The sequence below is a fragment of the Zea mays genome, chromosome 8 (assembly GCF_902167145.1).
Source record: "Zea mays cultivar B73 chromosome 8, Zm-B73-REFERENCE-NAM-5.0, whole genome shotgun sequence".
Taxonomy (NCBI): domain Eukaryota; kingdom Viridiplantae; phylum Streptophyta; class Magnoliopsida; order Poales; family Poaceae; genus Zea; species Zea mays.
The window spans coordinates 163552693-163577581 of NC_050103.1; the positions used below are offsets into that span (position 1 = coordinate 163552693).

The window sequence follows — 24889 nt, forward strand, 5'->3', positions numbered from 1 at the left end:
GTTTCCCTCCCTGACTAATTGTACATTGTTTATTTCAGCAGTGGCTAGCTGCGGAGTGTAGACAGAGGCGTGTGCGTGATGATACACTTTGACCCATAATATAAATGCTGGAAAGGTATATTATAAACCTTTGTTTGTGGCTGCTTCATAATCGGTACACTATCATTTTTTTATTTTGTCGTTTTTTATTCGAAAATAAACTATCGACGAGACAAATATTCAAGAACGGAGACAATATATTATTAGTATTAATTATGAAATGTGAGTTTAAATAACATAAAGAAGTGATGTGCAGCAGCAATTATGAATCTCGTCATCGTACGTCGCTCTCGATCTACTTCCTGATTATTCCAGCAGCTGAGGTCTCAGATTGCCTCTGTCGACTGTTCTGGCAATACTGGCATGTACGTATATACCTACAACAAGTCAACAACAAGAGGTGTGTCCTGCTTGGCCGACTCCTGATGCGAAATGAAGCATGAATTCGGCGGCGGCGCTACGGTGCCCTGCGAGGCCGCCGGCCGGCCATCATATCCTCTCGTAGTCGAGCTTGTCCGACTGCAATGCAACAAATCACATGCCACAGAGACAGAGAGCGAGAGCGAGGTGAGACGAGTGGTGCATGACGTACAGATTGATCCAACTGGGGATGAATCAGCTACCTTGATGAGCATGTAGGTTGGTAGCCATGCCGGTGGCGTCGGGATCCCCACCCAAGCGATCTGAAATGCATGCACGCGCGCGTTGGTCTGAAACTCTGAACATGTATGGTGGAGGCAGAAAGCATGACGAAACTCTGAACACAGCATGCGCGGATGGAAGTAGTTTTCATTACCAGGGCGTATTCTCCTGTTTCGAAGTTCCTGATATCCAAGACCTCGCCGCGGTCTTGGTATATGTAGTCCAGCCCCTTGTAGAAGGGCGGGTGTCCCACTGACAGATAATTGATGCTGTTCAGGTACTTCTCCTTGTCCACGCGCACAATCTGCCCTTTCTTCACTGCAAAGCTCAGCCAGTTTCATCATGCATGCATGGCCGCGCGCGCGAGAGCTAGAGGGAGAAGTAGGGGGGGGTGGGGGGGGGGGGGGGGGGGGTCTTGTCGTCGTCTTACTCGAGTAGACGGGCTTCTTCTTGAGGATCTTCTTGGGAGCGGCCGCCGGCGGCGGCGGCGGCGTCGTCTCCTCCCCGGCCGCCGCGGAGGCCCTGCAGATGTGAGGAGCGGCGGAGCGGCGCCGGGCTGGGCCGGCCGGCGTCGCCACTGGGCACGCGCGCGGGAAGAGCGCCCGAGGCGCCGAGGCGAGGGCTTCCATGGTGCGGCGGGCGAAGGGATGGATTGCTCGCTCAGCTAGTCAGCTACTCAGCCAAATCCGGACGCGCGGTGTGCCAGTGCCACAGGACCCGGATAAGGCGATCGATACACGGCTGCCTTTTTGCTATTGGTTGGCCATTTGCTTCCCATTGCAAGCGCAAGAGAGAGAGAGGGGGGGGGGGGAATCATCATCTACTTTGGCTGCTGTCATGACCTGCCACCACCAAGAAGTGGAGATTCCCATTCAGAAAAAGAAGACGACGATGGGAAATGGGTGGATCCAAGAGCCAGGCAGGCGCCCCCCCAGTGCGCAGCGCACGCAGGTGGATCTTCCTTGTCCGGTCCCACCAGCGCCATCAACACAGGTTTGACTTCCATCCTTACACACCTTCCAAAACCCCTCTGACGTGTGGGTCCACCGAGTTATCAAAGTGGCGATGGGGCCCGCGGCCGGGCGACGAACCGGCGTGCGCGGGCAGGCAGGCAGGCAGGCGGTTGGCCTGGATTCAAAAGGGACTCTACTTTTGGCCCATTTCCAACCACCATCTGCCTAGGCGTCTGTCTGTCTGTCTGACGCCGCGCCCACCACCGTCCCGCAAAAGGCGCGCCGCGCCGCGCCGCGCCGTCCCGTCCGTCTTCGTCCCCAGTCCCCACCAACCTGTCCGGATGGGCCACTCGGCGTCGCGGCCCACTGCCTGCGCCGGCGCCGGCGAGGCGCTGCCCTCGCGCTTCGCGCGGTTCCGCCGCCGCCTGCGCAACCGCCTGCGCCGCGGCGCCGGCGACGACTCGGTCTCCTCCAAGGCCCTCGCCGCCGACGAGTTCGCCGGCATCGCACGCGTCCGGATAGCCAAGGTACGTGGGCCGCGCGCTGCGAACTCCGCTGCTACGCGCATGTTCCTTAGCACCGAGTCTCGCTCCCCGCTTCGACGCGGCCAGCCGAGGCGGAATCCGTGGGTTTCGATTCGTATCGCATCACTGTCTCTGCCTCTCTGACTCTGACTTTGACTCGCCATGGTTGATCCTCCTGTTCGGTTTCCGGGCGCAGGCGGATATGCAGTTCAAGGACAAGTTCTTCGCGTGCCTCTCTCTCGGCGACCGCACGTACCGCACCGAGACGTCCGACAAGTGCGTCGCCCTTGCTTTTATTTACTGCTCGAATACTCGTCCTATGTCTGTTCCATTTCCATTCCTCTGTGCAAGAATATCCCTGTCTCGCTCTCATGTCTGCGTGCTGTGTGTCCCTCGACTTGGTAACTCTCAAATGTCCCTCTGGCTGTGCCCTCCGATCTAGTAAATTTTAACTTCCACGCCGCACGCGGGATTGCTGATAAGTACCTCAGCCAGTTATGAGCCACCATATCGTGAATCGCCTTTGCCTGTACTCTCCATCTAATTTTGAATTGCATGCATTTATCACCACTCTATATCTAGTAAATACGTACCACTTTTCGATTCGAATATGTGAACTTTTTTTCTCTTTTCTTGCAGCACGCACAGGCCTGTGTGGGACTCGGTGAGTGAGCCGCACATCTTCTCTGTCAACCTACCGAGATGTCTTCCACATCTAGTTAAGCGTTGTTACGAATAGTGCTGATAAAATTTTCAGGAGAAGAAGGTTATAGTGGAGACGAATGGACCTCATATTGCACGTATCTCTGTTTTTGAGGTATGCGGCCCTTGGAATAACTAAAAGCATGTGCTGAGTGCCTACCTGTATGGTTTTCTCTTACGTCGAAACCATTTTATTTAGTATTAATTGTATACATACCACTCAATTTTTACAAAATTAGACGGCTAGTTTATTTTGATGCCATGGTGGCATGAAAATGAACTAGTTTCCATTTTTTCAAAAATTTGAGTGGCATGTTTCCGCCTGACCCTTTTATTTACATGCATGCATGCTTCCAAAAAAGCAAATTATTGGTGGACAGCTTCATAAGAACTTTTATTGATGGAAGTAAAGTTATGTTGAAAATATATAGACAGTGCATTCACAACTTTTACTTTTGTTGATGGAAGTAAAGTTATACTAAAATATATAGACAGTGCCTTTACAACTTTTGCTTTTATTGATGGAAGTAAAGTTATAATGAAATATATAGACAGTGCCTCTACAACTTTCATCGATTGAAGTAAAGTTATACTGTAATATATAGACGGTGTCTTTACATGCATCCTCCTTTGCAGACGAACCGATTTTCGAAGAACACTTTGGTTGGTTACTGCGAGGTTAATCTCTTTGAAATGCTTACTAAGGTAACACTATTGTTCATCTCATCCTCAAACCATATTTGTCTCCCTGTCTGGGCTATTTCTTATTATATTTTCAAGAGGATCATGCCCTCTTCAGTCTAGTAGGCTGCATACCAGTTAGCTAGAGTAGATCCTAGGGAATGTATTGTGTCTTTTTAAGTATAGACACTATGTAGAGTATCTGCATTTTCAAATCTGCATTTATATGCATAGCATATTTGGCCCACTTGTTGGTCATTATGGCCAGAAGCTTTATTTTTCTTTTCTAATGTTGATATGTTGAACTTGAACTTTTTTCCATATCAGGACTTGGAGGAACACTCTGAGGACCTTCGTCTGTTGGACCCATCGTCACCCAATACTACCGTGGGCAGCATATCCATCTCCTGTCACATTGAAGTAACTGTTCTTGATCATTTGCCTTTTTTATCAGAACTCATTGAGCACCGTCCATGTCCTGATTTTATTTTTGTTCATTTATTCTGTTGCAGGACCCTGTTGAAACAGAACAAAGCTTTGCCCGCCGTGTCTTAGCTATAGTGGTATTCTTTTAATAACGATACCATGTCTTCGTAAATGATTATTACTTAAGAATCACATCATTGGAAGAATGGAGCATGCCAAAGTTTTTCATGCTATTCTTAATTAACTTTTTACTCGTGATATTTAGATATGAATCATATTGATAGTCTATAGCTGTAACAAGTGAGTGCATTGGTACTGCAGCAGTTAAACTAAGAACTGTGCTAGACTTCTGGAAGAATTGAAAGAAAATTATCGAGATGTCCTGGACTGATGGTTTTTGTATTAAAAGAAGCATTTATGACTCCACGCTTTTGTCGAAAAGACAATGCTCTGCAAAGGGTGTGCTTATATTATAATATGCCTTATTTACTGCCGTTGCACCTCTTCTAATTTTGTTGTTGCTGTTGCTTTTACCAAGCGCCCGACTCAAAGACAATATTCTTTAATGCCCTATGATCATAATGTTGCTGCATGCTTTTGACTCTGGTTCTCGTCAATTTCTTTTTGCATGTATTGTCTTTATTTCTTTGTGTTCTACCCTGCAAGACATAACATTTCTCACACTGCAACAGGACTATGATGAAGATGGAACTCTTTCCTTATCAGAATTCTCAGACTTGATGAAAGCTTTTGGTAATAAATTAGCAGTTGCAAAGGTTAGAATGTATTCCATTTTCTTGGAGAGCGTGTTCCATTCCAGTACCTTCCGTTGAGTGTATCTTATTAATTTCTTTCACACATTAGATTGAAGAGCTTTTCCGTCAAGCAGATACAAATAGTGATGGCATAGTTGACATAGATGAACTGGCAGCCCTACTGGCTGCTCAACAAGAAGAGTAAGAATTTTCTACTTCTTTGCATTTTGATATGTTTTGAAATTAATTATTGGTTATCTCCTAAATATAGAAGTATCATTCAGATTATTGGTTATCCCTTAAATATATAAGTGCCATTGATTATGCTGCGCCATTTTTTCAGAGAACCACTTATAAGTAACTGCCCTGTCTGTGGTGAAGATCTTGGAAAATATGATAACATAAATGATATGATACATATGACACTTTGCTTCGATGAGGGAACTGGTAATCAGATTATGACTGGTGGATTTCTAACTGACAAACAGGCATCTTATGGGTAAGATGCTTCATTTATTGATGTTTCTAGTGTGACTACTGCCATTTTCTCTTGTTTAGTATGAAATATCATGAAAGTATGAGCAAGTTATACTATAGTCACATAGTTGTCATGTGCAGGTGGATGTTCAAGCTCAGTGAATGGGCACATTTCTCCACGTATGATGTTGGTTTGCACTCTGGCTCTACAGCTTCACATATTCTGGTGTGTTCAGTTACTCCATATGGTACATTAACTTAAAAATTTTGAGTGTGCAAAATATGGCAGTTGTACTGTTCCCTTCATTAAAACAATGCTGTGATGTAAGGTTTTCGACCGGCGAACAAAGAGGATAGTCGAAGAAGTTATTGACGGAAAAATTGTATTGTCCATGAGGGCTTTATACCAATCAAAAGTAGGACTCACTCTTATCAATACAGGTATGTTCAATCAAATAATATTAGCTTGTCCCATGTTTCCATTTTAATTTACATAATCATATGCTGAGGTCAAATAGTTAGACTCACTCAAAACGATCTGTATTGTCCTCACTCCTAAGGATGGAACCATGGAATCATACTAAAGAATGCTAGTTTGCGAATTGACCTGTTGTGATGTACATCAAGCTTCCTGCAATCAATATTTAGTTGGTGAAGCAGGTTATGAACAAGAAACCAACTGTTGGGTCACCAGTTGAATCTTGCATTCAAGAAGGAAGACAAATTTTCTGGAGCTCATCACACCCTTTTGCTTCTGTAGCTGTAGTCTGTAGGCAAGAGCAACCTAGATAATTATGATCTACTTAGAAGCCAGTGTACATATACATTTAATGTAATCGTGATGTTGTTATGCAGGTGTTAAAGACCTCTTGAAGAACCTATCTGAGAAGCAAGGAAAAAAGATGAACTCGCTGGAATCTGCAAAAGATATTCCCAAGTTCCTTGAGTTATTTAAGGTGCAGAGTATGACTGATCCTTTTTTTACTTAATTCTTGATGAAGAACATGCATAATTGCACATGATTTACAGTTCCATGTAGATGTTGTAATTGCTTACTGCCATAGCCAGCTCTTCCTGGGTTATGGTCATATGTTGTTTGTCTGTATTATCTTTTTTTCTTATAATATGTCAGAGCCCTGTTAATTCCAGCATTTGGTTGTTTCACTTTTAATTTTCAAGTAACATATGCAGTATGGCCCAAAGTCCTTGTCATTGGATATATATGGAATAAAACTTTGAATTGCAACATTTTTTTAAAAGAAGTGTACTTTTATAGAGCTTTCACAATAATTTCCTATCCTTCGAATGGTGCAAAGATATATATAAAATATGTGCTATACTGCTATGTGACAATGGATTTGTGATGTTCAGTGGTTATTGAAGGCCTTCTTTTGGTGAATGATAGAAAACACAAGCAGGAGAATAACAAACCCTTTGCCCTTTCTATTTTTTGTAATTTACATAGAATTATTGGAGGTAATACGAAATCTAGTCTTTATTTGTTCTTTTGGGAGCAGAAATCAGCCTTTGTTTGTGATCTTTTCACCTCAACCTTAACTGTATAGGAATTTGGTCCATGGACGTGTTTTTTTCAATAGCTTGACTATATCGTTTGATTCTTGCTAAAATGCTAGTCATTTGGTCTTGATATTTACCTGTTGCTTATCTATCCGAAATTCTGAATGTAGTATGATCATTTGCATTTATATAAATCATTGTTGTTAACTTATATATTCATTGTATATAACTGCAGGATCAAATTAATATGGATGAGATCAAGGACCCTGTTGAAAGTTTTAAGGTATGTATCTATAGTAGTAATTCTAGCCACCATGTTTACTATCTGTTGGACTTCCTATAACATGAATGTTTTCAGAATGAAGTGGTAGACGTTGATGGGAATATGGGATGACACATTTTATTTGTTTTTTTTTGAAAAGCCTTATGTGCTGATTTTTTATTTATTTGTAGACTTTTAACGAGTTTTTCATAAGAGGACTGAAGCCTGGTGCTAGACCAATTGCACATGGTGATCAAAACAGTATTGCTACCTGTGCTGCTGATAGCCGATTAATGGCTTTCAGTTCCGTTGATGAGAGCACAAGGCTTTGGATCAAGGTAAAGGCATTGACTGACTAACTTTAACTGAATCAGTAATTCATTATGTATTTAGGTAGTGTTTGGTTGAGGAGCCAAGTAGAACGGAGCCGTTCCATCCCTGATTCTAGGAACGGAGCCGCTCTGTTCTGTGTTTGGTAATCTGGAACGGAGCGGTTCTGTTTTTTGTTTGGTTGCAGAGTGAACGGAACGGAGCGTGACTGTGAGAGCGGGATTGGAACGGAGCGGCTCCGTTCCATTGATTTTTTGGAGCGGAATGGTTCCGGATCTGAGGAGAATATTCCCTAATTGGAGCCATTCCGTTCTAGTTACTTTGTAACCAAACAACAACAAAACTGGAACAGAACGGTTCCGTTCTACTTGGCTCTTCAACCAAACACTACCTTAGAGATGAGACATGTTCATGCAAGCACAACGTGACCTTCATATGGTAGAATGTTTAGTTGATGTCTCACTGTAGTATGTCTTCTGTTCCTAGGGCCGTAAATTTTCAATTGAGGGTCTCCTAGGTACCAGTGCACACTCGAATGCTTTAAGCAACGGATCGTTGGTCATTTTCCGGCTCGCACCTCAGGTAAGAGCTTTTATTCTCCTTGTTAAGATAAAGAATCCTTAATTTGAAAGACTCAATGCTTTGTTGAAAATGTATTCTGGAATCATGAATATTAACACTTTGTAATATGCAGGATTACCACAGGTTTCACGTACCAGTCTCAGGAACTGTGGAGAAATTTGTGGAAATTCCCGGGTGCCTGTACACGGTATATAATACTTATATCGGCACGCTTTGATGTCACTGTGGTAACTGGAAAGGGATATGTTTGTGTTCTGCTCTATTTCTTGTCATTTCTCAGCATCTGCTGATGCTGGTCTACCTGCATTTGACAGGTGAATCCCATCGCTGTGAATAGCAAGTATTGCAATGTATTCACTGAGAATAAAAGAGTTGTATCAATGATATCAACTTCAGAGTTTGGAAAGGTTTGCATTTCTGCTCTTTTCCTTATTGTTATGTTCAATGCTCATGTAGTTTATAATCTTTTCCATTATTTATTAAATAGTTGAGACTAGTCTGGATTGATGCTATAGTTGAATTCGTCAATGTATCTTTGTAAAATTGATTGTTTTGTCAGGGTCTTTCTGCGTATTTACTTTGTGGAGGATCACGAACGTCAAAAATATTTTTTTTGTGTGGTTTACCGTTTCTTTGAGATGAACTGACAACAAAGTCAATAAAGCCTGAAGCTTAGCTGACTTTTCTTGTTCCTGATGGGCATGGTTCAGGTAGCATTTGTTGCGATTGGAGCAACCATGGTAGGAAGCATCACGTTCTTGAAAAAAGAGGGTGACTACGTCCGCAAAGGAGATGAGGTATTATTATTATTTTCATGCATTGGACCTTAATAACTTCTTCTGATGCTATATGGTTACGTCTTTGTTCCCCCCTCTTCCAGTTTGGGTATTTCTCCTTTGGAGGGAGTACAGTGATATGCGTCTTCGAGAAGGTTTGCTGATACTTCCTTGCTTACTATCTGTTTGTCCATTTGTCGTAATTATTGCTCTCTGCGTGGGCAGGACGCCATCCAATTTGACGCTGATCTCGTGGCAAACAGCGAAAGGTCACTGGAGACCCTTGTTTCTGTTGGTATGACCCTGGGCATCTCGACAAGGAACAAGGAGATGCAAGTCCCGGATCTGCAGAAAGTTTCGCTCGGATGACAGACAGAGCTGTAAACTGTGTGCAGGTTAACAGTAGCGTATATTTGATACTAGCAACTGCCACTGGTAGGCAATACTATTATCACATAATCCAAGACTACATGTATAGTCAGGCTAGAGGAGTCTGGTTTACGGCGGTGGGCGTGGGCATGGGCATTGGCCCAGCTGTCATCGGCTGAGAGCTCACTGCATGGCTCGGTGGTTTTTGCAATGACGATACTAACCGTGCAGTTGCTCCCATACGCCATTATCCGAACACGACACAACTAACACCAAGACACCAGAACATCGAGGATAGCGTAACTCATTTAATATCAGCCCTCTGGTTTCTTGACATCATTTATAATATAACTAATTTGAAGACTATTCTCTTATGCATATAAAACTGATCAAGAGCATACCCTTAGGTACGGGCTTTAGTGACTCTATATGTAGAAAACACAAGAAATTTGCTATCATATGTGCGAATCATGCAAGCCTTTTCCATTAATCCCACAGCCATTACTTCACGATCCCCGAGCAACCAATGTTGAATCTTTGGAGTTGTTCCGTTAGAAGTGGATTAGAGAGGATCAAATCTCTTGTTAGTCAAAAGTGAGTATAAAGGAGATTAAAACCTAGATTTATTCTAGCTAATCAATGTTAATACAAATAAAACTAACATTCCGGCTAGAACAGTTCCAGACAAACCGTTCTGAATAATACGTACAAGCCTTAAGACCCTATTGGTTTATCTAGGAATGGACCTGGAATTTTTCTAGCCGATCAAATCTTATATAATTTAGACAAACAATCAGCCGGTATAATTTAGACAAACAATCCAGCCGGAAACCGTTGGTGATTCCCAGAAATCTGAACGTTCAATCCCTTCCGATCCCATGCAATCAAAGATTTATTGGATTGCTATGGCTAGGACAGTAGTCGTTGACCCTGACTAGATGGCAATATTGTAATGAAATACGTTATAACATCTCGGCTGCTTTTTTTTTGGAAGCAGCACTTCAAACTGAAGTTCGCTGCAGTCATAGTGGTACATTCCATTCAATGAAACCTGTGCATACAAAAAAAAAACCCTCCTGCATACACAATTGGCCATTATTACCTGTGATTAAACGGTGTGACGCAACATGTATGTGGTTTGGAGCAACATCTCCAGCATTAGCGAGTGGTGGGAGAAGACGGAGACTCTCTTTCCGCAAGGTCGCAAAAGGGAGTTCAATGGCCTGGTCATCTACACTATGTGGAACCTTTGGAAGGAGCGCACCCGAAGAATCTTTGAACATTGCTCGTTGTCACCGCTCCAGATCGCAGGGAGAGTAAGAGAGTGTGTCTTGCTCTATAAAAGTGCGTCTAGCCGCCTTGGCTTGTACTAGGGTTGTCTGTCGTGTTCCTGCTTAGGTGCCCGATGCTATGGCCTGAGGGTTGCCGCCCCTATGTACTCTAACTTTTTTCCTCTCTCAATTGAAAGGCAGAGCTCCTGCCACTTCGTTCAAAAAAAAGATTAAACGGTGTGACGGACACCAAATTTGCATGAGTCAGCAGTAACCGCTAGTTGGTCAGTTGGGGGGTATAAGACCATCTTCAGCAAACCCCAAGCCGTGTATAGGATCATATAAAATATTGCTTTGTACTGTAGATTATACTGTTTGCGGAGTAAAGTTTGAAATACAGAGTGAAATAGGGAGACTGCCGGAGATAGTCTAAACACCCCCCACCAACCGGACAATAGTGCTCTGTCCTTATTTAATAGCCAAAGAAATTGTATAGTGTGAGATAAAATGTATAGTAAGCGACTTGAAAGTCATATTTCGGAAGATTAGCGGTCCTATAAGTGTAAACAAGAGTATGTAGTGTGTGCCCATTTGTCTCACTCATCTTGAGAGTCAAGTAATAATTTGTGTTTGCTACTCTTGTTGATCAACATCATCTAAACAGTTTGACGACGATCGAAATGTGGTTATCTCCCGAAGAGGCTATAGGTGACTTGACTTGGGATTTGCCACGCTCGTGAATGGTTTACCGTATCAGAGCGATGAAGAACCAATACTTGGATATCTTTGCACAAGTACTCCAATGAGGAGTATTTACATTTCTAGAATTTGCATAATAGCATAGGGTTGGATATAGGATGCAAAACTCTTATGTACATATTAGGCACCTTGGTTAGATTAGACTAATTATTAGAATTTAATTGTCACAAAAAAAATTAAAGTCTAATTTGTCCCTCCATTCCATTTGTACATCGTGATCCTTTCACAAGGCAAGGCAGTACATATATCCAGTTACACCAATTTTACTCTCCTTCAATTACGAGCATAGAAATGTCAAATATAATCTTGTGTCATTTAACTATTTGAGACAATTTTACAAATAGATGAGTCATAAGTCCCAACATTCCACTTCTTCGACAGCAAGTGTATGTGTAATGAACGGGATTAAGAGGACCATAATCCCTCAATATTCAATTTTAAATAGTAAGGGATTTTGATCCCCTCAAAATTCCATTCATTACCCTTGGTCCCAAAGGGACTGAGCCCTTAGAAGAACATCAATATGTTTTTCTGCCGTCACGTGGGTACGCCCAATACCCTACATTGCCGTTCCTAGCGCGCGAATGTCGCCAGGTAGGCCCGCGCGAGAGTAGGCGGCGATGAGGATGTTGTAGGAAACGGCGTTGCGTCGCGTCAGTAAACCAATGACTGATGGGACAGGGCAACAAGCAGGGCGGGGTTTGGCAAAATGACAACTCTTTTCAGATTAGAAAAGGTGTACGCTGTGCGTGCGCCTGCGCATACACAAATTGCTTGATCAACGGAATCATAATACAATGGGAATGTTGAAAAACTCCTTCCAACAAAGTAGATGAAACCTTTCAACACCTGAAACGAAAGACCCAGTAAGGCTTTAGACCAAGTAGCACAATGATTTAATGCAAAAAAAAAAAGATCCAGACTCCTGAAACGAAAGACCCAGTAACGCTTTAGACCAAGTAGCACAATGGTTTAATGCAAAAAAAAAAGATCCAGACTCCTGTGCGGAAACAAGTTCAACATACTTGGGGTACAATCAAGTACATGAGCCAGATGTCACATGGCAGATAATTCTGTCTCGGGTACAAATCACAAGCCAGTGAGCCCACCAGGCATGTTAAGCAGATCCACTGGAAGCATTGCCGTAGGGTTCTTTTATCTTCTCCTCAAACCAACACTTGATCTGAGTCAGGGGATAAAAGGCTTTACCTGCCGGATACACAATGCAACGGGTTCCTTCTACCTGCCACGTCTAGGGGAAGGAGAACTGCTGCTTCGGCTGTCACTAGAGATGCTTCTTCCTCTGGGAGGCCTGCAAGCAGGGGGTATTGTCAGTTATATGGAATACTCTTGGCATATGCAAAAACACCACAAGAAAACTAACATTACAAAACAAATACAAATATGTTACCTTCTAGGGCTGCGACTCCTTGATACCCTTCTTGGCCCCTATACAAGAAACACATTAAAGCACGGAGGCAAAAAAAACAGCATTACTTTGCGTTTGATGCTACCGATACCATATCAATTGTAGCACTCACCTTTCTTGGCGGTGGAGTAGGTGATCGAGAATATGATGAGCCTGACCTACCACGCCTCAAGAGAGGCCCTCGTCCCCTGCATTATACAAGAGAATCAGAATTGTCAGGGTGCTAAAAGAGGTACAGCGTCGGCTGGTAGACTTCGGTATCAGATCCACTACCTTCTTGGAGAAATCGATCTGGAGCGAAGGGGTCGGCGAGGAGGAGATCGACTATAGCGACGTGGAGGTGGTGGCCTTCTTGGTGGGCTCCTCAAACGCCTTGGAGGTGGCGAGCTAGAGGAGGGGAAAGAAGGAATGAGCAGAGCAGTTAAGCAAGCAGAACAAGGCGGAGGCCTAAACAATTCAACAGAACTTCAATACAAATCTAATACAAGAAAAATCTAGTACAGAGCTTAGAAATCAATCACAGGATCATGAGTAGAACGGCAATTAATTATAAACATGGGATACATGTATCTAATCCACTTATATTATCTAAAAAGGGTACATATCTTGATATCTAAATCCACAGCCATGAAATATAAAATAGAGAGCAGGGATAGGCACATGTAGTCCACAGCTATAAAATATAAAATGGATAACACTGCATAGTTTCAGCACATTTAGGAAGTGCACAATATGATCACTTTTGTATTACAGGGCATTGCACAGAAACGGTAAACAGAGACAAGGGCAAAGAAACTCACCGCCGCCTAAGAGGCCCAGGGGAGCGCCTGCGTGGTGAAGGACTGCCACGTCCCCTCCTAGGTGAAGGACTGGTTGAGAAAATATTGTCAGCAATTCCAGTGATCTGTTCACAGATTTTATAGATTTATAGAAGTCATTTAAGCATTGATTACCGCATCGGTGACCTATGCCTCCTAGGTGGTGAAGGAGAACGCCTTCTAACTGGAGACAGTGGTCTCCTGCGAGGAGGTGTGCCACCACGCCTGACAGGAGAAGGATCTGGTCGGCGACGAATAGGCGGAGAATCAGGACGACGCCTAGGTGATGGGTCAGGTGGACGCCTGGGCGATTCAGCCCTTCGATTTGGAGATCGTTTCCGCGGTGGTGAAGCTGGCTTCCTTCGTGGAGATGCTACAGACAAGTATGTAAACAATTAAATCATGATAGAGCTGAACGTGCACCTTCAGGAGTGAAATTTCTTGATACGAGCAGAAGTAAAAAGCGAAAAATAATGAATAGTGATTATATGGTTTGAAAGCTTCAGAAGCTTACATTCCCTAGGACGCTGCTGGGCATCCTTTTCAGCACTGCTAAGACCTTTTTCAATCTGAGCAACATCTCGTTTTGGAGGAGGGGGTGGAGCTTTCATAGGTGATACAGCCCTTTGGCGTGGTTGAAGAGTGAACCTCAACTTAACAACATTTCCATCAATTTGACCCTGTGCAAATTTTTAAAACTTGTTGGCATTTACTTTTCAACAAAAAAAGACAGAATACGCATAGGGTAGAATGCATACACCATCCATGTAAAGTAGAGCCTTCTCAGCATCAGCTCTCTTCTTGAATTCAATATATCCATAGCCACGAGGAAGGTTAACCTAAGAAAACAAATAGTAGGTGTTAAGGAGAGCAACCGCCACAGATCCCCAGAAAAAGAGAATAAGAGAGCAACACATTCAATACCATTCGGTCCATTGATAGCTCCACATTCACCACTTCACCAAAGTTCCCTGAAAATACAGATAATTAGTCCACTATAGTATTTGGATTCATTTGGTAACATGACGACTTCTCAAAAGCACTTGTTTATTTCTAATTTTGTATGTTAGAGTTTGTTGAGTGCACATTATATCAGGGACATCAGTAAAATCCATCCCACTCGGGTCAGCAAGCCTGTTGGCTGATTACTATAGTGAAAGAACACTCATCCCTTTTGTGGGTTTTGGTGATTTGAATAACAACACATTTAAAGGACTAATCAGTTTGCTAAGTTTTGAACAGGAAAGTTGAAAAGGCAATCATGACTGAAAACAGTCAAGGGACATTCCATAGAGACTAAAAGACAAAAGATCACCTATCAAATAATTAGACATCAAAGGAGACAATGCAAATGGATATAATATGGTCTCTATATTAGTTTGAATATATGGCTAAGACTAGGGTGAAGATAGCAAGGAAAGGCTTCGAGGGACTAAGCGAAGGTGAAGGCCAAGCGACGGCTTGTGGACCGAGGTACCATGGCTAAGGTGAAGAAGAGAGTACTTGCACTTGCACATCATTGAAGTGACTTGAAACTATGAGTTGAACTCATATATGGTGAAAGGGTTCAAGTCATAGGCTCAATCTGTGTTTGCTTCAAAAGACAAGAAGTCAGACTAAACAACCCATTCGACGCGTCGGGGGTACTCGACCACCGGGAGATAGGGATTTAGTGACTTACCAACCAACCAGACATTGAGGGCAAGACATACCATACAAATCACGGCTTCGGCTGCTGTAGTCCTCTAGCCGAGCCAAGCCACTACTAGCGTGTGTGTAATTCATGGCAGTTCACTATTTTTTTTGTTATGGAGCTATTCTCTTTCTTTTATTTTTATATAGTATAGAGAGCGGTAAGTTAGTGCTGTTCTAAGGATAAGGAAAAGGAAAAGGAAGTGGTAGCTGTTCCAGTACACAAAGAAGGGAGATTTGTGTAACCCGAGCTCTTTGATCAAGACGGTGTGGCCAAAGTCAATCCTTTGAGAAAAAAGTCATTGATTTTCGTTGGCTATAGTGATCAGCACAAGGGGTACTGCTGTTATGATCCCCGCACGTCTCAAGACATGTCACATTTGATGAAACACGATTTGCCTCGCTACCCCATGCGCCTCTTCTCGGGGAGAGATACACACACGCGCGATGACTGCTTTGCCACCGCCCACTCTATGTGCTCCGATTAGCGTTCCGACGCCTGGCATGGCAGTGCACACGGCTCAGATTCGGTTGACCACGCTCACATCCGCTTCAGACATAAAGGACCATTGAGGTCCGGCCCTATCGTACTGGAAGTCCCATGCTTTTCGTTTTTCTTCTCGTGCGTTAGGATTGAAACCTAAGCTAATTAAGCTACTATCTCTGGCTCTGGAGAATGGTATCCGTTCATTTCTGCTTGTCCATAAGCGTATATAGGATGAAGTCTAAACGAATCAACGAAAATTACGGTTAAGGCATTTGAGAATATTAGCATTGGGCACTCTAACTCGAAGGAAGAAGCCGAAGCCAGTCCAGTAGCTCGAACTCTGACTATCTACGAAAAAGATGGCATTCTCCCTTAATCTGCCTTGTTTTGAGAAGCGGGGAGGTAGTTTTGTCAAGCTCGTTAAACTCTTTTGTGGGCCTCCCATCGGTAATGGTATGGGTTCCTCGGTCTCATTATGCATCTGTTTTGTTGCAGTTTTGAACTGTAGTGACACAGGTGCGTTTTAAGAATGGCAGCAGGTCTAATTATTCGTACTTTCGGTGCATACCGCCTGGTGAAGGAACCTTCCTTTTGCAAAGGGTAGAAAAGTTACTAATAGCTCTGCCTCGAACAAACCCAATTGTAGTGATCGCCCATATTGGATCTTTCGTATCGAAAAGTGATAGGAATGTCGCAGGTGAGACTTGCCTATTTCCTTTGGATGCCTATTCATATGTTTTGTGAACAAGTGAGCAGCTGGTGCTCTAGTATACTGTAGTGAGCCTGAATGGTCTTTATGAATTGTGCACTTGCTATATTATTTGTTCTTGCACTTTGGCCTTGAATCCTTATTGTGCACCGTGGTCTCTTGGCTTTGATGACAGGGATATCCCTTTCCCTTCTACTGCTTGATCCATCCCTGCGGCTTGACTTGCTCTCTTGAGAAAAAGAACCTAAGTGAATTCCCTTATCTTATTTGGAGGATTAGCCATGGCCTTCCTCAGATTATGGGGCTCCTAGTTTGCTGATCTTGTAAATCTCTTCCCCGCTCAAGTTAAGGTTCCCACGGCAATGAGTGCTTTGCTTCTCTACATCTCGTCTGCTATCTTGATTGAGATGCTTGTTTTCCTAGTAAGAGTTGTACAGCCCATCTCTTCCCTTCTATTCACTACCATTCCGCGTCTTCGACTTCTTAGTTTCTTTCTTTCTCACTTTCTTTGGCTACAATGGTTACTGCCAGCAATATCAGATCAGAAATGTTATAAGAAATAGCTATATCTATTTTATTTTTCTACTTCCGCTACAGGTGGGGATAGACTGATTCGGTCGGGTCGATAATCTGCCCCGACCTCTCAAGCCTCTAAAGATCGATAAATGGTATCTATCTGGATGGAATGCTAGCAAAGCAATAAAGTACCTTGCGGGTGGAAAACAGAGAGGAATCTCCTGCTGCTTCGTTATCAAGAAAGAAAGCTTAGGTTTGGATTTCTTCTCCTTCACTTGTGACCTATGAAGCACCAATGCTTACGATCCGGTACTAGTCCTCCAATTATCTTCCTCCCAACGCGGCAGGTCGGATCTTCTAACCCGATCTCTTCTCAGGTTTCGAGGTTCCTAGCTGTACTGATTAAGGGAGGACAGACAAGTCACTACACTACTCCAAATGCAAAAGAGATGCTCATCTACGTAAATTCAAGTCAAGCTCAAGTCAAGTAAATGGCCCAGGAATGGATAGCGTAATGTGTGAATCTCAATTGTTCATATATAAATGGTGCTCTCTGGTTGACAGGTTCGACTAGGTGGAAACAGCAAAGTCAAAGGTCAGATATAGCCTTCCCGCGCGGGATCGCCCTAACTAGTCATAATGGTATGCTGGGTATCGATGTCTTACTTAAGCTGGTGGAACGTAGTGAAGGAGAGCTTCCTTTCTCTCTCTCTATGAAGCTATAGATCATCTATCGGAGAAATAGGTCTTGCTGCCTCCTTTCCTTCTCCAGCTTCGGTCTCGCTCACGGATCTCAAGAGACTAAGAATCACGAATGTGCTTAGGTCCCTCCTCACACTCTTCGTAGTACCAACACCGTGAAGAAATCACACATGAGACACCAATAACTCAAGGAGTTTTATTAATTATATTTTATTTAGCTTAAGTTTAGAAATCGTCGTACTATCAAGAGGGATTCACAAATGAGTATTTGTAGTTGCATTAAAAGCTCAAAATCCTTGATCCAAAACTTCTATTTTACCATGTTAATCTTTAGGTGAAGTATGAAGTTCAACATTCTTGAGTCGTAGGTTTCATCCCTTTATAAGTGTTTTTCGCCAAGGTAAATGTGTTTGCAATGCTCAAGTTTCTCAAATTTCAAAAGCTATTTCGAAAACCAAAATCCTTTGGATGCTCTTTGAGTTCAATTGGTGTGAAGTTTTGGGATGAGAGAACCTCCCTGCTCAAAAGTAGTTGAACCTACCCTCAGGGGAGTTCAACCTGTTTTGAGCAAAAGGAGCACTCTGGTCAAAACCAGTTGAACCTGCGCCCGAGCAGGTTTAACCAGAGTTTTATCCCAGGACCTCACTAGCCAAAACCGGTTGAACCTGCCCTAGGGGCGGTTCAACCGGTGTCAGGGTGAGAACGACCGTTCTGACCTCTATCTGCCAGGCATAATGGCAAACTAACAGGCCACAGGACAGACAGGTTGAACCGGCCCTAGGGCAGGTTCAACCTGTTTTGATCTTTAGACTCCAGTCAAACTGGATTTTTTGAACTTGGTTTGGCTTTGGTCAAAACCAGTTCAATTGGTCTTGGAGCAGGTTCAAACGGCCTTCACGCAGAAAGTCCTAAACGGCTAGTTTTGGAGCCCCACATATATATACCCACTCCTATCTCTCTCCTCCACACTGAGAAACACTTCTCACTCTCTCACACACCTTTTGCCTCTCCCATTTCAAATCTTTGGAGATAAATCTTTGGGTAAGATTGAGAGTTGCAGGTATTTGTGCTTCATCTCCAACTCCATCTTGTGCTTCTTGATTCGAGCTTTGGTGCAACAATAATATCTTTGTGGGTTCATTTCTCTTGGAGCTCCTAGATGACTAGGCGTCGCTTGTGAATCTCCAAAGCTTGTGGAAGACCAAAAAAAGTTTGTATTACCCGCTCTTTTGAGCAAGCTCTAGTAAGTGACCTCACTTGGATCTTTGTGGTCGGTGAGGGGAGGATTAGGGTTCAAAGAGATCTAGCCCTTTGTGGGCGCCTCAACGAGGAAGTAGGGCACCTTGGTGGTGTGACCGAACCTCGAAATAAATCTTATGTTTCTTTTGCTCTTGATTATTGTTCTTGTTCTTCTTTCTCTCACCATACTTTGGAAGATTTGCCCATATCTAGTTGGTGTGTAGGATTTGAGAAGTGGCATTCTCAGATCTACTACTTTGGACCCCAAGGAACATCAAGTACATCTCACATGTAATGTTTGTTTGGTGATTTTAGAGATTAATTCGGTTTATTTCTCATTTTCAAGTTGAACTGGTTCAAATCGGTTGAACCGGTCGGCGCCAGTTGAACTAGTTATTCTTGGTTCGTTTCGAGTCTTTGGTGAAATTTTCAGGTGTAGCCTATTCACCCCCCCCCCCCCCTCTAGGCTACTTTCATATAGAAACATGATAGCCGCTGCATGACGCTACCAGTGGACAGATCAGAGTGCTTAACCAACCTAACATAGGTACATCGTGCAACATGATTGTTGGAGATAGATGCAAAAATAAATATTGGCTCCAACCATAATGTAAACTGTAGACATTTGAATGCTAAAAAAACACATTATCAGCATTTTCCCTAAAAACTAAGAGATCACTCAGGTGACAGTCACACAAGGCAAATTCATGGGAATGCAAATATAACCTCACTATATTTAACCTCTTCAGTTCTTCACTATGACTAATAGTTATAATAGACTCTTTCAAGTTCCAACAGAATTGAGTGATGAAAACATAAATACAAACTCACCAAATATCTCTTTCAGATGAGCTTCGTTAACATTCCTTGATAAATGATCAATGCAGAGAACAACCGACTCAGCAGGAGGCGACGCTTTCCTGAAACCAATAACCATTTCTTCAATAATTTAGGGCACAGGAGTTATATGTAAAGGTAGAGATCAAAACAAGGAGCACAAAACCATGCGAAACAGATAAAACCTCTGGGCATAACACAAAAAGCCCAGCAGCAGGTTATGCACATCAGCACATGATAGAAACTTCCCCAAAAGAAGTCAATACACTTATGAACAGTAAGCAGCAACATCACAGGTACAAAGAAAATTATATGATGCTGTTGTGGCATTTTCTTACTAATGTGGGAAGCTGCAGCATCCAATATAATAAGAATTTTGAAGATCCTTTGTACCGTTAGCCCATATACAGCATCCTATTTGACAAACTAAAATTACTTCATATATACGAGATAAAAATGATAGTCAAATAACAAGTGAAACAGCACGCTTATAGATATACATAATTATCAATAAATATAGGCAGAGTAATATGCAGTTTATATGAAAACTTTTATATACCTAGGGGGTGAAGCCTTTTTAGGGGGTGGTGATGGCGAACGAACTTTTTTTGAAGGTGAACCCTTTTTAGGGGGCGGTGAAGGTGATCGTCCTTTCCGTGCTCCAGGCGAACTGGGCAGACAACATTATCCATAAGTAAATGCACCCAAGATAAAGAGAACCAGCATAAATAGACAGCATCCAAAACTGTTGAGGGCCACAAGGACCAACTGTAACTGTATTCAACAGTAGTAGTCTGAACACACAAGCCACGCCTGAAGTGTAATAAAATTAAGTTACAAAAGGCATTAGGGTTTGACAAAGTGACACTCTGATAAGTATGTCGTAGCCTAGAATCAATGGATCTACACCGTATAGGGACGGGCCTCACCTGCGCTTAGCAGGAGGAGGGGAGCGACTCCGGGACTGGGACGACGACGACGAGAAGGAGCGGGAGCGGGACGAGACGGAGCCGGAGGAGACGGAGTGGGACGGCGAGCGGGAGGAAGATCCCGAGGTGGAGCGAGACGCGGAGCGGCCACGCCGAGGCTTCGCCATCGTCCCCGGCGGCAGCGGCGGCAGCGGATGCGGCCGGGCGACCGGCGGCGACCCTGTGGCGTTTGGCTAGGGTTTTGAGCGAGTTCGGGGAAGGACGGAACGGAAGAGATTGAGGAGTCTGTGAAAAGAGCCCCTGCTGTTGTCCATGTCCGCTACTGTTCTTCAGCCCAGCTGGCCCAATAGATACCCAGCATAGGTGTAAGGCCTGTTTAGCATATGGCCTGTTTGGTTCAGTTTTTTTACGAGCTTTTAGCTATAGAGAGAATTTGGCTATAAAGAGAATATGAGTATCACTTATATTACGTGTGTAGGAGGATAAAATAGTCCATTGGATTTATAATGTAGAAAATGACGTTTTTCTATTATTACTACGATTTTCACCGGTTCGGTGTTCACGGTAATTTCCGATGGCTTTGACTAAAGTTATTCTCATAGAAGGAGGCTAAAAAGTTGGGCATTTGGTAGGCTGCAATAGCTTCTGGTAGCCAGAAACTGAAAAAGGATGAAACAAACAGGCCCATAGTAGAATCCCTTAGCATCTCTACGGTAGTGTTTGGTTTTGGAGTATGATAGGATGGAAGCGCTCTGCTTCTATTTTATTGTTGTTTTGAATTGGTTCCATGTAGGACATTGTGGTTCTAAAAAGGTAAAATTGTGTTTAAATGTTGAACCATTCGGCCCCTAAAATCTCCCGGACAGAGCCGCTATCTGACATGGAGCCGCTTTATCCCAACTAGCTTTAGAACCAAACACTACATAATAGCGCATTGAATCAGTGTCCTATTTAAAAATAGTAGCATATAGCTCGTGCTAACGCTATGGTCCCGTGGAAGGGGAGGAGAAGGGTCAACGACGACAGCAACGTGAGTGAGGGGGAGGGGGAAACGGGGGGGGCGGGAAGGCTGGGGACAGAGTGAGGGGGAGGGGGAAACGGGGGACGGGAAGGCTGGGGCGGCGAGGTCGTGGTGAGAGGGAGTGGGAGGAATGGTGGATGATTCAAATAATATTGTTCTTGCGATGTGAACCGTTAGTTTTGATGGTGTGTTAAGTTTGATTGCAATTTATTTGGTGTATTTATTAGAATTTATGGGTGTGGATGATTTGGTTGGGTCAGTTTTGCAATGTTTGAAGTAGTGGATTATATAGTAGTATAGAAACATGACTCAACTCATAACAACTCCAATAATACTCTATTTTGTAGATTTTATAAAAAAAATACAAGGCTATCCCATAGCTTACGCATCCTTATCACGTCACTCAGCGAACAATACACTCTATAATACAAAAGTGTTTTGGACGATCATATAGATAAAGTGCCGAAGATGGTCTAAGGCATACCATGAAATAAGTCAAATATACTATATCTTAGATTAGTGTTGTATCCTTATTTTCTACATCATCAACAACCTTTTTCTTTCCTAGTATATAATTTGTTTCCTTAAATTCGTGAATTAGGGCTTAATTTGTTTTTAGTGGCTAACACTCTAAATGATGTAGTATTTTAATTTTTGTGATACAATTTTAAGTCATCTTTTTAGAGATGCTCTGATTTTTTTTTTAAAAAAATATTTATGATTTTTATTAGGATAAACCAGTAATTTTGTGCATCGATTGAGCAAGATGTTGTTTTCAATCCTAATATTATTGAATGGAGGCTTAGATAAATGTTTAGAAAAAAATAATTAAGGAGGGACGCATAAGTGTGAATGGTGTTTCCACGCGCTGGTATGTTATTTCGCTCCACGTTCATACTTACATAATAAATAGTACACATATATTTTTATATTTTATATTATATACTCAAATATAATATAAAACAAAGTTTATCGATATAATATATAGAAATCGTAACAATGCACATGTATCTAACCAGTTAAAGTGGTATATATGAGCCTTGCTAAAATATTAAAGTTTATGTATGAGTAATTAAGAATAGAATATTTTACAAATATATTATTAAGAAAGTTAAGTGTTGTATTTTTCTATGTAAGTCATATAAGATTTTAACGAGATAATATGTGTAATAAAATATTATGTACTCTTCCCAATGTAACCATTTTTCTATTGGTTTCTAGAACGAAGTTTTTAACGAGGCCTATAAGCATCGTCGTCATCAGGAACAGATCTAGAATAAAATAGAAGCGAAGCATCGTGTGAGTTGGGAGTATCTAATAAATTAGATTAATCAGAAAACCTCATGGTAAAATCTAAGCTCTACTGTTTAGCCCTCTTTCCTTAATCTTGATTGTGGTAGTCGTCTAAAGATGAGTGTTTTAAAATATATATAAAAAGAAGAGAGAGAGAAATCCAATTTCAACCCTCTTACCAAACTAGTAAACTTAAGCAAAATTGTATATACGCTCGCGCACACACGTGAAAACTCTATGTTGTAGTTGTAGTCATGAATATTAAAAAGAACAAATAATGGTCTCTTCATTTCATATCTATATATGTTCTTCTACTTTCTCTCGATGTAGAGAGATAAATATTGTAATAGCTGGCAACATGTTTTACAATAGGAAAAACGTCACGGTTGAGATGTTTTTTTGTGATTCTCCAAATTCCCTCCCTTTGTATTAGAATATATCATGTGCATATAGAACTTCGATATACATGTTGCATATATTGAATTATGATCGACTATTTTAGGGTGTGTTTGGTTGGATGCGTAAGGTGGGATGTAATGAGACGGTCACATTTTTTATAGTGTTTGGATGGGAGTCACACAGGGGCGAGGTGAACCCTAGATCATTTTTTGGTGGCAGCGTCGTCCAGGAAAAACGAGCGGATGGATCTGCCCCCGCCCCTCTCGCAGTGCTGAAAAAACACGCGGCCGTCCAAGCGAGCGGTCGGTCAGGCGCTCCAACCAGCACCGGCAACAACACAACAACACCGTCCAGGCGAGCAACCATCCAAGAACATGAACTTTTCTACGCACAACATAGTCCAAGAATAGGTACTTTTCTACACTCCTTTTCGTTGTGCTACTAGATTAGGTGAAAATGAGATGCTTCCATTTGATGGAGATGTAGATAGATGGGGTCTGGTCGGCTCCTTGTTTTCAAGGATTCTACGCTCTAGCAAGCCACAAGCCAGTTAATAATTTTATATTTTATTATTTACAAGATAGAATAGAACGTACTTTTCTAGCTAACATGATTTAATTCTTTTACATTTCAATCACACATTATAACTATGTTGTTCTTTTGTTATGTAACCCATGACCAATACTTTGTTTTCGAGTAATGGGTTTGAAATACTGGATTTGCTATGTTGAAATACTGGGTTTGTATGACCAACACAGATGCTCGGTTTGTTTGTTTTGAAATACTGGGTTTGAGATTCATTGTTGTGGTGTATGCTCAGTTTGTTTGTTTTGAAGTAATGTTTGAAATATTGTTTTGAAATGTCGTTTTGTAATGGTGTATGCTCATTTTTTGTATTACTATATTGTAATACTGCGTTCAACATGAAATAATGTGCCCTCTTCTTGTATTATTCACAAACTGAAAAGGCGACAACTGACCACCATTTGTAGAACAGACAACATTTGTAAAGTTGAAACTGGGTTGGTTCCATCAACCAGTGACAACCACCATCCAAACAAAATTGGGTTGGTTCCATCCAAGTTCATCCCTTCTACCAAACAAAAAAGTGGTGACTATTAAGGATGACCCTACCCCTAAATTAGGGATGACCCTACATCATCCCACTTTGACCTCAAACCAAACACATCCTTAGATTCATGACACATAAGTAGGTGGACAGTAAGACAGTGTATGACACGTCTTTCAATTGGGTGTCCTGATTCTCACCTGCTAGTTCTTTCTGATTTTGGATGGTAATGCCTTTTATCCTCTCTGTTGAATACACGGTAACATACTTCTTAATTGACCGTTGTTAGAGGTTTGGCATATGAAGGTATGACCTCCCCTCTGGCCCCTTGATGTTGAACCACCCCCAAAAGGTATTTTGTTGTCTTTGTTGGGTCTGTTTGGAGATTGAACTGGTCCTCGAGTTGGTAGGAATCTCTTTTCCTCATGGAATTGTGATGTACCTTAAATGCTTCAAACATGGCTTGCATCTCTTCTGAAGGCCCTTGTGATTTCTGCATGCTTTTATTGTTCTTATCGATGATGCCAGTAGTAAGTATCTGCTCGGATATATTCATCCATCTTTCGAGACAACTTTTCTAGGGCTCGTGGAGGTCCTGGCAAAAAAAAATTGGGAGCATGGGCCAGTTTTAGGCCCCCTTGATTGTCGCTTCAATGACTATCTCATCCGGCACTCCTAGTGTT

The 24889-nt window shown here is 42.4% G+C and overlaps 3 protein-coding genes across 4 annotated transcripts; 1 reads left to right on the plus strand and 2 right to left on the minus strand.

Annotated features, from left to right (window-relative positions):
• Positions 1–250: 250 nt before the first annotated feature.
• On the minus strand, positions 251–1462 carry LOC103636267 (NAD(P)H-quinone oxidoreductase subunit O, chloroplastic). Its single transcript, NM_001362383.1, has 4 exons — positions 1112–1462; positions 836–999; positions 663–722; positions 251–558 (listed from the first exon to the last, which is right to left on the minus strand). The coding sequence occupies exons 1-4, from the start codon at positions 1308–1310 to the stop codon at positions 529–531; spliced, it is 453 nt and encodes a 150-aa protein (NP_001349312.1). The 5' UTR covers positions 1311–1462; the 3' UTR covers positions 251–528.
• A 402-nt stretch (positions 1463–1864) lies between these two features.
• Positions 1865–9150, plus strand: LOC100275554 (uncharacterized). The gene is made up of 21 exons (NM_001371602.1): positions 1865–2161; positions 2355–2434; positions 2798–2822; positions 2916–2975; positions 3497–3565; positions 3869–3961; positions 4054–4104; positions 4660–4743; positions 4832–4923; positions 5066–5221; positions 5341–5425; positions 5529–5640; positions 6055–6155; positions 6953–7000; positions 7171–7317; positions 7796–7891; positions 8004–8078; positions 8206–8298; positions 8602–8688; positions 8772–8822; positions 8893–9150. Exons 1-21 carry the CDS (start codon positions 1976–1978, stop codon positions 9034–9036), a joined length of 1935 nt encoding a protein of 644 aa, NP_001358531.1. The 5' UTR covers positions 1865–1975; the 3' UTR covers positions 9037–9150.
• A 2092-nt stretch (positions 9151–11242) lies between these two features.
• On the minus strand, positions 11243–20756 carry LOC103636269 (uncharacterized). Of its 2 annotated transcripts, XM_020542306.2 has the most exons (13): positions 20425–20756; positions 20055–20165; positions 19490–19578; positions 14238–14284; positions 14072–14152; positions 13828–13993; positions 13449–13686; positions 13296–13364; positions 12769–12882; positions 12608–12683; positions 12478–12515; positions 12276–12378; positions 11243–11915 (listed from the first exon to the last, which is right to left on the minus strand). In XM_020542306.2, exons 1-12 carry the CDS (start codon positions 20589–20591, stop codon positions 12306–12308), a joined length of 1269 nt encoding a protein of 422 aa, XP_020397895.1. In that variant the 5' UTR covers positions 20592–20756; the 3' UTR covers positions 11243–11915; positions 12276–12305.
• Between the last annotated feature and the right edge of the window lie 4133 nt (positions 20757–24889).

Bases quoted from the DNA above. Each gene is read 5' to 3' on its own strand.
- LOC103636267 (NM_001362383.1), bottom strand. From the start codon at position 1,310: ATGGAAGCCCTCGCCTCGGCGCCTCGGGCGCTCTTCCCGCGCGCGTGC. The intron at 723-835 runs GTAATGAAAACT...CATGCATTTCAG, and splicing joins AAACAGGAGAATACGCCCTG to ATCGCTTGGGTGGGGATCCC. The intron at 559-662 runs GTAGCTGATTCA...GTTGCATTGCAG, and splicing joins CAACCTACATGCTCATCAAG to TCGGACAAGCTCGACTACGA.
- LOC100275554 (NM_001371602.1), top strand. From the start codon at position 1,976: ATGGGCCACTCGGCGTCGCGGCCCACTGCCTGCGCCGGCGCCGGCGAG. The intron at 4,105-4,659 runs GTATTCTTTTAA...ACACTGCAACAG, and splicing joins GCCGTGTCTTAGCTATAGTG to GACTATGATGAAGATGGAAC. The intron at 8,299-8,601 runs GTTTGCATTTCT...GGCATGGTTCAG, and splicing joins CAACTTCAGAGTTTGGAAAG to GTAGCATTTGTTGCGATTGG.
- LOC103636269 (XM_020542306.2), bottom strand. From the start codon at position 20,591: ATGGCGAAGCCTCGGCGTGGCCGCTCCGCGTCTCGCTCCACCTCGGGA. The intron at 14,153-14,237 runs GTATTGAATGTG...TTGTTTTCTTAG, and splicing joins AGCTATCAATGGACCGAATG to GTTAACCTTCCTCGTGGCTA. The intron at 13,687-13,827 runs GTAAGCTTCTGA...ACTTGTCTGTAG, and splicing joins CCAGCAGCGTCCTAGGGAAT to CATCTCCACGAAGGAAGCCA.